We start from the raw sequence: 12,160 nt of genomic DNA on the forward strand, positions 1-12,160 counted from the left end.
ACATCACCAAATTGGGAGACAGTAAAACTGACAAAGTTGAAGAAAACAAGATATGATGGAAGTAAGCATTCAGGATGTCAGGTCGAATTTAAGATTAATCAAACGGATGGAAACGTGATACAACAATGTTCGACCAACTGTATCTCTTAGCCTGTCTCAAGCTGTGCTGAAACTACCTAATAGCAGCAAGTTTCTTTACAAATTGTTGCTAATTAAAGACCTAGGCTGGCTAGTCACTACACAGATAATATGACATACATACACTCACTTGCTTCACTCAGACGGTAAACAAACAACTCCAACATTTGATGTTAAATTAGTAACGAGAACACAATGCAACTTTACAACTTTGTTTATTATACCAGATTAGATATCCCAGTGTCCCTATCCCGATGACTCTACTCAAAACTCCACTGGTGACATGTACACTAATTAAACATCAAGGAGTGAAATATTACACTGTGATCAAACTTACTGCTAGTAGGTAGTTTTAGCACAGCTTGAGACTGGCTAAGAGATACAGTTGGTGGAAGATTGTTGTATCTGTAAATATTGACTTTTTTACACGTGAAATAAGGGCGTTTGGGGCTGACATAAATATGGCGACCATGTTTTGTTTTCTATTTCTTTGAGACATAAAGCTACTATTCCCCTTCATCGTCGCTGAAGATAATAAGATGGTTAAATCTTGAACAAATAGAGTCAGTCCACTCTTCCATAACAATAGAACTGTAGACAAAATATTTATTTATAGACAACAACAAAAGTTAATCCCATAATTCCTCTATATATTGAGATTGACAGTGTTTAAATGTTTTTGAATTCTTGTAAGTCACTCGGTGTTAAAACGATTATTTGGTTTTGGAGGTTGCTAAATACTAGTTGGAGACAAGTCGGTAGTGTTCGTTGCTAAGGAGTTCATAGATGTTCTCATTATTTATACATAAATGGGTAAAACAGTGTTTTGGTTATCACAGATGTCGTGTTTTTAAATTATTATACACATCACACCATGACTTCTTGTTGCAATTGAAAGATAGCTGGTGGACACCTCTCCAAATAATCGTCGAGTCCAAAGAAATCATAAACACTGTAATTGGCTTCTCCGCCTAAACATATGTACATGTCATAAGAAGTAATAAATTAAAGATATTCCTTTATATGTTAAATTAATTTTCCACTCTGCAATTGACGACTCTAACTCCTCAATCTTTATAGACTACTTATTATCATGGCAGATTTGTCACCATCTTAACAGACTTTCTCATCAATAGACACCATCTGTTGCATATGTTAGTACATCTACTATCTAGGATTTCTGTCACACCTGTTGGAATACGCTGTCTCAGAGTTCTATCATGAATATCAGTTCATCTAACAACTGCAGTGATCTGGACATTTTAGAAAATGAAAGCTACGTTGAAAGCGTCAACGGAAGAGTTCTCTTTGTAACAACAACTGATACTGACAAGTTTTTAATGGTTATTAGTTTGATAATAAATGCAATAACCATTACAGTGGGGTCGATCGGGAATGTTTTAGTTATCTGTTTGGTCGGATTTGTCAAAGTACTTCGGAAACCACCAAACATTCAGCTAGCTAGCCTCTCTGTTGCTGACCTGATTGCCTGTGCGATTGCTGCACCTATCCATCTACGGAGTGGTATTCTTGTGCTGACAAACTCCTACAAGGTATGTGACGATTTCAACCTCCTCATGTGTACATTGATGAAGTTTTTCTACAACTTCAGTCTGGCCGCAACGCTCGTGACTTTACTCACTACGAGCATTCTACGCGCTGTCATCGTACGTGGTCGTCTATTTTCGTCAGATTACAAAAAACGTGTAGTTTCTTTAAGCATAATACTGAGTTACACCTGTGGTATTGGATATGGACTATATGTCTTAATCATCAGATCAGTCGGAAGAGTATGTTTCACCTTCTTTGCCAGTGCTAAACTGAGACGTAACAAAGTCTTTCCAGTTCTGCAAATAGCTGTTATTGGGGTTTCTACCGTACTGATCGTCTGCTATGGCTACATATATTGGAAGCACAGGAAATCCCAGAGAGCAATCCATGCATTCGGTGAAAATAGTTCCCAGCAAGCATATCATGTGAGCCAAAGTAACACAATGAACATTGCAACATCAAGAATTTGTTTTTCTGTTGTCGTTACTTTCTTCGCCGTATACTTGCCTAATTCAATCCTGTTTGTTGCTCACGTTGCAACTGGTCACCCTTCCAAAGACGCTTCTCCTTTTACAGTTTATTTAGCTACAAGTTTCTGGCTTTTGGGAAGTGCAATTAATCCAATTATCTACTCGTTCCAATCTAAGACATTCAAGCAAGAACTAAGGAAACTGTCAAGGTGGACCACATAATAGATTATCTTAATAAATCCATAGCAACGGTCCGTTGGCTTACAGTTTGAGTTAATTACTCTTAAAAGGTATTTGTTTATTTATTATTATCTTACATAAGAGAATATAGTATAGTGATGACTGTGTATGTGTCTGTGCCTGTGTCATCATTTTTCTCAAAAACGAGTGATTTAATTCAAACGAAACTTGGTAAACATATATCAGGGGGTAACTGTCAGCACCTGTTAGTTTTTTTGTAAATATCCCGTGAATATTAATGTGTTACCGATGACATTCATAATTCTAGTAAATTCCATATTTTTATCATAATATGCCCTATTTTGAATGAAATATCCGTAAACTTTACTCAATGTCATGGAATTCAGGCCACAACAGTATACTTCAGTCAGTTTAGAAAACATTTCGCACATAACTACAATTTGTATTGATCATTTATCAATGTTGTTGGGAATGCTCGAAACGACAGGACAACTCCTCCTCAAGATTTCATATAGTTTGAATTAATTATTATAGCCATTCATATTTGTTATGTAAATTTAGAGTTTAATGGAAATAAAATGAGTATACACTACAGAGCAGAGACTGGGAGTACGGGCACTTCCAAAGGGAGGAGCGAACAAAACAGAGGCTAAGTGCTTTGCTCTGCTTTTTAGTGTATACTCGGGCTTGAATTCAAATATGTGTGATGTCTACTAAATAAGCTAAATGCGTAAAGTTGAAATGATCCCGTGTACAATTGGAGATACTATGTTTGTGATTTATGGTATAGTTACATGATCTACCAGCTAGGTGAGAAGGTCAAAAGCAAGTGATGCATTTGCTTAAAAAAACTATTCTGGTAATAAGGCAATATCTCAAAGCACGCTTTAAATTTCACATAAGTTGGTACATATGTTTATTATGAGAAGTACAAATATAGTACAACGCTTGTTGATGTAGCTTGATTTCAATAAGTCAATTGCATAATTGGTAATTGATTTTTATTTGCAATAGGGAACTTGCAAACCCGCCATGTTGAATGTTGCATCATGGGAAATGAGATAATAAATACTAATCAAATAGTATTGTAAACAATAATGTTTTATTGTTTTTAACCACAAATAATCAATTCAGTCACCCTGATCATTGTGGGAGGTTTATTTTAACTGTAGCTTCAGATTAAGCATTAAGATAACCACTGATAATCCCATAGTCCTTTGTGTCTGGGCATGCTCAGTCTGGATTGCAAGTTCCCTATTGGGCAATATTTTAAGGTTGGAAGCTTCAAGTACACTGTAATTTGGTACATCAATGATTGCAGAAATCCATGTGTCCTATGAAAGCTTGTTGATGTGTTTTGTTTTTAAATTTAACAAATACATCAATTATGCAAATCCATATTATTAGCATAAATATTCACTAATAAGCATCACATCATTATTGGATTGAACATTATAACTACTTAAAAACAAAAAAATGCGTTGTTTCACGGCATAACTGTGAAAATAAAAAATGAAATGAAATTACTTCAAATTTTTATTCATTTATGTACTTTTTTGATTCCACGAGGGCAAATTTCGAACATACAAGTATTATTAAGACAATACAAAACTGACGTAATAGACACTAGAAATACATACGGCTTTAATTTGGTGTTCCCCAAGGCTCAGTCCTTGGTCCTGTCTTATTCGTTCTTTACACCGAGCCTCTTTTCAATCTTGTCAAGAAGCACTTAATTCATCATCATGCTTTTGCTGATGATAACCAACTTTATAGAGACACTAATACACATAACATAAACCAAACTATTGAAGATATGCAGAACTGTATTACTGACGTCAAAATGTGGATGACTGCAAATAAGCTTTAATTAAATGACTGTAAGACAGAAGTCATACTAATCTCATCTCCTAGACTTTCCACTAAACTTGCTCTTCCCCCTTCCATGCATGTCGGAAACTCAGACATACTTTTCAGTCCAAGTGTAAAAAAATCTTGGAGTCACACTTGATTGCAATCTCAATATGGCCGAGCATGTGCAACGCACATGCAAGGCCGCCTACATGCAACTGAGACAAATCAGCTCTATTCGTCACTTTCTCACTTCTAGTGCCACTCAAACACTTGTCTCCGCACTCATCCTGTCTCGCTTAGACTATTGTAATGCTCTTTTCTCTGGTTGTCCTAAACACCTCACTGACAGACTACAGCATGTACAAAATGCTGCAGCTCGGCTTGTCTTCAAAGCTAAAAAGTTCGATCATGTACAACCTCTTCTTAGAAAACTTCATTGGCTGCCTATCACTTCACGTATTCAATACAAAATTTCATCCATTTGTTTCAAGTCAGTTGTAGGTATTGATGGCCCACAATATCTCACGGATCTTCTACATCAATACATTCCTCGAAGACCACTTCGCTCGTCTTCTGATTCTCGTCTTCTCTGTGTTCCAAGGGTGTCAACCAAAATATTTGGTAAAAGATCCTTCTCTTAAATTGGCCCTACTTCATGGATCCACCTCCCTTTTGATCTCCGCCATTCCAAATCTTTGTCAACCTTCAGACATTCTCTCAAAACTCACCTCTTTAACTGCTAATAACTGTTTTTCTTTCTCATTATTTAATACACATTACCTTGAATTCACATTTCCATTAATTATTTCTGTATCCACTCTTCCTCTGCGCTTCGAGCTCTTCGCATTGCAAATCATCTTATTATTATCATTATTATTATTAAAGCTTGATTGACAGAAGACAGCTATACAAAAATAATTTACACACTTACTGTACTGCAGTTGAACGCTGTGACTGGTCATTGAAATTATTATTGCCTATGGTAAAAACGACATCTTGAAACGTTCAGTTACTGTCTCTTGTATTCACATGTAAAGGATGATAATACAGTTTCTAAAAATGCTAACACTTTTTTTCATTTACTCTCTTATTGTCTACCCCTTGAAATGGCTCTTGTCAGACTTCTATCAACATTAGAACCAACCTTTTTTAACAATCTTATTGAAGTGACCGTACACTATTATAGTGCACGGGTCTGTAATATAAAATCTAAGCTATAATCGTTCAATTGTCTACAATTTTATTCGCTTTCATCACTCACTATTACAAGCACAGTGACGTTTTGAAATATTCAAAGCCATATAACAAAAGATGACTCAACATTAGATTCCAGAAACTAGAGTACAACACGTATTTTGTCTTGAACTACATCTTACAGTTGCAGATAACGTTCATTTGGTGGAATCAATCGGGGTTTTCTTCGTTTGTTTGTTTGTTTGTTTTTTTGTGTGTGGGATTTTGCTTTTGTTTGGGGGAGGGGGGTTCTGTACGCTAGCAGCGCCACTGAAAGATCACATTGATAGCACTCCTTCTCAAAATGATCGTTGCAACCAACTTTATCCTCGTCAAATTTGAATTCTACACTGCAGCCATTTCTAGATCTCAGCAACCTGCATGTGTGTCGTGTTTTTGCATGGGTCAGATATAATAATGAAAAAGCCTGTTCCTCCCGGAGTACTGCCGATTTATTTTTAAAGTGGTATACACAGAATATCGACAAGGTCAGAGAGACTGGCTATGTTGTGACGTAACTTACGCTTTGAATAGTTTGCCGACTACATTCGACTATGTGTTTATAATAATAGTGAGCAAATATTAACAAAATTGTTGGCGATGTAACGAATTTAGCCTAATTATTTCCACAGATCCGTGTTACTGGAGTGTAGGTTCACGTTAATTACTCCCTTTCAGTTGTTTACAAACTCCCTCCCCAATATACAACTCTCGAAAACTGTTCTCACAAGATGTGTAAAATGAAATGTGTTGAAAGGACATGAGTGCTGTCGAAAAAGGATCACAGATTAGGGATGCACGCCATACATGATTAGCATTTTTAAAACCTGTTTTCAGTGTTTTCCGGGCCTCCAGCCCAGTTTTTCATCAAACCCCATATGCCCAAGTATTTGTACGACAAAATTCTCTGTGGTTGCTCGTGATTTCTTCCTAAAGTCTATTACAAGCTCTCTATACTTGCTCACATTCAAAAGGAGGAAAATTTTCATCTTACCATCGGACTAAATTAATGGCTTTTTTCTATACATGGTATGATCGTCATTTTGAATAAGGCCCGTCAAGGCTGAATCCTTTACAAATTTCTAACGAGAACATCTTGTGTTATCAATTTGGTGGCTATCATCCGTATACATGAACATGATGAATAGACCATTTCTTCGGGCGCACTTTTTGGATGTTAAGTAACAGCAAGACAGGAAAACTGCTTTATAATAGAGTCGACATCAGTGATCTTTACTGTGTATGGTCACCAGATGCGTCACTCTTGTGTTATATACAACATATAACACGAAATTCACAAAGTGGTTTGTAAGTTTACCATTTCTCCAAGAATAGGAAAACGAAATGTTTCTTTTATCAATACCAATAATACTGTATAAATACATGGGCAAAATAAAATAATAGACGCTCAGGTACCTTTTCCCAGGATGCATTTCGTGTCCATTAGGCGATCCAGGAGATTATAGAAATGTCAACTGCTAATTAAAACAAACGATTTTATGTCTTTTTTTTTAGGAAAGGCGCACCGCATAAAGAGGCAAAAAAACCTATTTCCTAGAGTCTTGAAAACACTGAATTTATGATAGTCCCATTGAAGATGAGAATACAAAATTGAAAAACTATTCTCGACATGTAGTGAACAAATGACGAATGCATTTCACAAGCAAATAAGAACTTTTTACATATTCAAATTGAAAGGTCAATTCATTTGTCCTCTAGTGTGATGAATCGAGGTTATACATGAGAAACAGGAATTAGAAGAAGGAAAAAGGATTTCAAGGATTTCAACAAAAGTCTAGCAGTCCATTCAGTGAGGATATTGAGTAGATCGACGCCTTCTGGCCATCCTCTACTGAAGGTCATGTACAGCAGTCACGGACAATGGTGACGTCAGCGAATTCTATACAACAGTCATGATGAGAGTGGCACTGATGAATATTGGTAGACTCTTTGCCAGATTAAATAGTATTAATGAGTGAACATCACCTATGTAAATGAAGGCCATCTTCAATGCGAGCCCAGACGCGAAAAATATGTCTCTCAAGTCTCAAGTGTCTGTTAAAAATGCAGTGTATAAGATGCCCTGCACTTTAAAAAAAACTACATCTGTCTGTGTGTCTGTGTCACCTTGCTCTCTCTCTCTCTCTCTCTCTCTCTCTCTCTCTCTCTCTCTCTCTCTCTCTCTCTCTCTCTCTCTCTCTCTCTCTCTCTCTCTCTCTCTCTCTCTCTCTCTCTCTCTCTCTCTCTCTGGAAAAATCAAACGTCACGTGATAAATTACGGAAAACAATTCGGTCAATTTTATGTCGGAAGTAAGGCTTGCAGTAATACTTCAGGCTGAACTAAAGTGTTTGATGTCATGTGTGACAAAACATTCTAATAATAGATTTATATTTCACTGTTATTGGTACGTACTACAAAATGTACAGTCATGTAAGTTGATTGTTTTAGTGTAGTCACATTCCAAGTTCTTGTCATTTGTGAATTGCACCTTTTCAGTGGTCTCTCAATTAAAAGGATGTCGCTACAACAAACCTCACAAAAATCAATTACTTGTATTGTGAACCAAATTACTACTTCTAAAAAAAAGTAAGACATTTCAAATTTGAACATGCAAATATGTCTATATCATATCAACTGTGATTGGCGCTGGCTGCTAGAATCATCATGTAGTCCGTTTCACAGTAAATTTGAGAGTCGATAGTATAAAAACGATCACCCACACAGAAATGCTTCAGACATTTGGTACATTTAAAGCACTCTAAATGGTAAGACGTGGTTTGGTCAATTTTCATTGCCATCTCATAGGATGCTATCTTCTGCTGACACAAATCACATACACCGGTCGGCCCGAACAACCTGTCAGAGCAAGGAAAAAAAGTAGCGGGGGTGTTAGGGGCGAGAACAACAGTTCAATGTATGATAAAAAAAAACCCCTAAATTCTTATACTTAGGCCTCAGAACACATGACCTAAACGACAACATAGAACACATGACCTAAACGACAACATAGAACACATGACCTAAACGACAACATAGAACACATGACCTAAACGACAACATTGAACACACACATTACCTAAATGACAACATAGAACACATGACCTAAATGACAACATAGAACACATGGCCTAAACGACAACGTAGAACACGTGACCTAAACGACAACATGGACCAGCTCTGTGTTGACTTCTATAAATTTGTTTTGTATGATAAAAAGACGTGAATCTAATTTAACATAAACCCCCTTCCCTACCGTCTGAGGATAGCTTATGTGACAGATTTCACCACGTGAAAAAAAAACAATTAAAAAAATAATAGCTTACATCTTACAAACTTTGTTTAATGTACAACGTCGTCGTGTATTAGACACTTGATGGAAATTGACACCGCCAGGGCCTGTTTTATGTCTAAGCTGTAATATATTCAGAAATCACTCAATACTACCTTTATATTTGGGGATTTTCGTATTACTATTACGAATTGATGTAGTAAATATTTTCTCCTGTACATGGTTTTCACCCCGGTGACTCGAAATATCAAAATTATATATGACGGCATCTACAAATGTCGCCATTCCAGCTCGAATTTACATATTTCATATATATTATATCTACCTATGGCTAGTTTAGTAGCAGATGACATTGGTTCTGTTTGTAAAAAAAATTCTTAAATTATAATACCCTAAGTGAGGTCGTACACAGTAATATTTCGCAATTCATACATTATATTAACCAAAATTAAAATACCTCATCATACGTTACATCAATTTACGTAGCTCGCCAGTACTCACGTGACACTGCACTCAAAAATACGACCTGCTTTACGCGAGTTGCCTTCATTCTGGTGTCAATATTACACACAACTTGTCAATTCGACATAATACCTCACAATTGTGCGTAATAGTGACACCAGAATGAAGGCAACTCGCGTAAGCAGGTCGTATTTTACTTGAGAATATCTGAAACCTGTGTGAAATTGGAAGTGAACGGTGTTTTAGTATAGTTTAGCAAGTTGTAAGAAGCTCGCCTGTTTGCCGTACGTGTCACGTGTAGCTTGTCAAACGAGGTCCCCTTCAACTTTGGTCAAAACCCCCGCTTTCTCCCGAAAATCTTGAACGTACTTTGTCTTTTTCTCACTATAGCCATTTAAAGTACACAAGAATCCACCTATTGGTGGAATTTGTAAATTTTGGGCGAAAAAAAAATGGGCGAAAAACCCCGGGCGAAGTACGACCTCAGAGCACAGACAAGTAAGTAGAGTCAAGTAATGCATCACGAAATCGCCGAAAAATCAGTATTCCTACAAATAATTGCGAAATTGATTCTGGTAGCACGTACGATGAAATATCAGCCAAGATTTTCGCTTTATAGTATCTAAAATGATGAACTCTTGTGAATGTTACGGCGAGTTGAAAATACCCCAAAATACAACTGGTGAGCAATGAGCAGCCACCATTGTAAACGTACCATACGATCAGACGATCAGAGTGTACATGATGAAGGCTCACAGCGTTATGAGCTGTCATCACAGTATATTACCCGTCATGCTCTGCACCCCTTCCAGCCTCCGCTCTGACACGCCCTATGCATAATATCCCGAGAAGACTGCAATGTACATAGTCATGTGATCTACCATTGGGATAGACAATAGCTTATTTACTGCCTGTATATATATATACGTACACTGTACATATATTGACCCGATAGCACGTCGTAGCGAACAGTTTAATACTGGAAGCAGTGATCCAGGATAGTGGCCATATATATCGTACAACCTTTCTCTTGTCGTCGTATTTTGTGGATTTGTACTACAGATATGCAGTATTATAGCTTCCTAATTACCACAGTGTTTATGATTGTCGCTTGCTGCACCTTCGACACGGCATACGGCTATGGTACTGGAGCCCCTACTTCAGCATGCACAACCATGGTTCCAGGCCATGTTGGAAAATCCCCTCAACCCAGCAATACCAATCCGTACAGCGTAAGTGCGTCGTCGGCAACGTATACGCCAGGAGGCACAATTACGGGTACGTATTATCTCCAGTGTGTTTGAAATATTAACACAACGTCCACGCCCATTGTTTTCGTAAAGAAGTGAACACGCATGACTCACTTTCACCTTATTCAACGTATGTATGACCTATTTGGGGTTCATCTAGGGGAACGATCAGAATTTACGGCGGGGGGGGGGGTTAAAGAGAAAACATCTGTTTAAATTCCTTTTGACAGCCCCACCCCCGTCGCAATACAATTATACCCCCTCCCCCACCACGTTCTCTAGATGTAGAGTACAGTACGTTAAAATACCAGTGGCAATCGTTCCATACACAATAAGATATTTCTTTACAAACAGATCTAGATGACATTGGCTTTTTCAGGGAGAGTTAACACACTTGGCTATGACCTATATTTGGTTGATACCTAGACAGTCCTCTCCCACTGCACAGTGAGAGAATTTTTGACAGCATTTCAAATCATACACATTATTGAAAGCCATAGAATATTGTAATATTGTCTTCAGTGCCCTTCAAGAGATGTATACACAAACACATTGTCTCTGAAGGTCACCCACCTCTCAAGTTACTAGTAATAATTCAACATAGGTTTAAGAATTTTTTATTGTGGCGAAGCCGCAAGAAATTGCGCAAATATATTTGAGTTGAACGACTGCTCCTGGGCTTAAATTTGGTCACGTAAAATTGTCAGCAGAACCATTTTGTGCCCCCCTTTCAGACCATCATAATTCTCAAGACACCCCCAATTTGTTTCGTGTCCCCCCCCCCATTTCTCTTAAGGTCCCCTGCCCTAAATTCTGCTCGTTCCAAACTATGCCTACCTCGTTCAGTAGTATACTATATAGTATGTCTACTACAGTCCAGCTCGTTTAGCTCTTTCCCTAGTGTAGTGTGCCTAGTAGTATAAAGTATGCCCAGCTAATTCCCTAGTATGGTATGCCTATAGCTCAACTCAGCTGCCGCCATCTTTATTAAAATGCACAGCCTGACGGTATTTTTTCAACCGCGTTCTTTCATCAATCTGAGTGAGAGTATTCTTTCAAGTTTCGGTATTTGTACTAACCTCACATAATGCGATGACGTAATCGATTACGCAATCAAAAACCATTCACATTAATTAACAGCCTTTATTGAAGCACTAATCCCTCTATAGATGGACTGTGATTGAATTAACATCGATATTTCTTGTAAAGTTTACGCGCGAGCGGTTTCAGGTATATAGTATTATGCACAGTTGTAGTCGAATTAGACATTGTATCTAATATTTCATTTTATTAGATAAGCGAGCGATCAATTTTTCCGGCCGGGGGTGGGCCGGTGACTTCTTGTTCGTGTTGTACTTAAAAATAGTGACCCCTGTCATTCATCCACAAAATAATCCAACCCCCCAACCCCCAACCCCCCGACCCCCCGACAAATACCCCCCCCCCCCGACATCTGTTGACAAGAAATACTATTCTTGTGCTTGCAAAGACACTCTAGATTCTCAAAGCACAATACAGCACACTGCATACTTAATCATTGCTTCACATGTGTATAAAGCTCTTTAGACAGGAACCCTATGTGAAGTATGATTGTTTGTTCATGGACATGCAAAATATTCATGGTTTAGTAACCAAAAGTTCTGGGATATCTCTTAGATTGAGTGAACTATTACCATTATAGATTAATTCAGCTAATTATAAAGTACAATAT

The 12,160-nt window shown here is 37.6% G+C and overlaps 3 protein-coding genes across 4 annotated transcripts in view; 2 read left to right on the plus strand and 1 right to left on the minus strand.

Moving 5' to 3' along the window:
- The first annotated feature begins 1,358 nt into the window (after positions 1 to 1,358).
- Positions 1,359 to 2,381, plus strand: LOC144448068 (melanopsin-B-like). The gene has a single exon (XM_078138218.1). The coding sequence runs from the start codon at positions 1,359 to 1,361 to the stop codon at positions 2,379 to 2,381; it is 1,023 nt and encodes a 340-aa protein (XP_077994344.1).
- Positions 2,382 to 7,745: 5,364 nt separating this feature from the next.
- The window catches only part of LOC144447990 (rhombotin-2-like), an 11,099-nt gene continuing 6,684 nt past the window's right edge, over positions 7,746 to 12,160 (minus strand). Inside the window, exon 3 of the mRNA XM_078138130.1 lies at positions 7,746 to 8,304. Coding sequence (XP_077994256.1) covers positions 8,079 to 8,304 — 226 coding nt within the window. The 3' untranslated portion in view covers positions 7,746 to 8,078. The remainder of the gene's footprint in view (positions 8,305 to 12,160) is intronic.
- LOC144447989 (putative defense protein 3) overlaps positions 10,008 to 12,160 on the plus strand; it is a 6,462-nt gene continuing 4,309 nt past the window's right edge. For both annotated transcript variants that reach the window (XM_078138128.1, XM_078138129.1), the window contains exon 1: positions 10,008 to 10,477. In XM_078138128.1, coding sequence (XP_077994254.1) covers positions 10,264 to 10,477 — 214 coding nt within the window. In that variant the 5' untranslated portion in view covers positions 10,008 to 10,263. The remainder of the gene's footprint in view (positions 10,478 to 12,160) is intronic.

Source organism: Glandiceps talaboti, chromosome 17, assembly GCF_964340395.1.
Source record: "Glandiceps talaboti chromosome 17, keGlaTala1.1, whole genome shotgun sequence".
NCBI lineage: Eukaryota > Metazoa > Hemichordata > Enteropneusta > Spengelidae > Glandiceps > Glandiceps talaboti.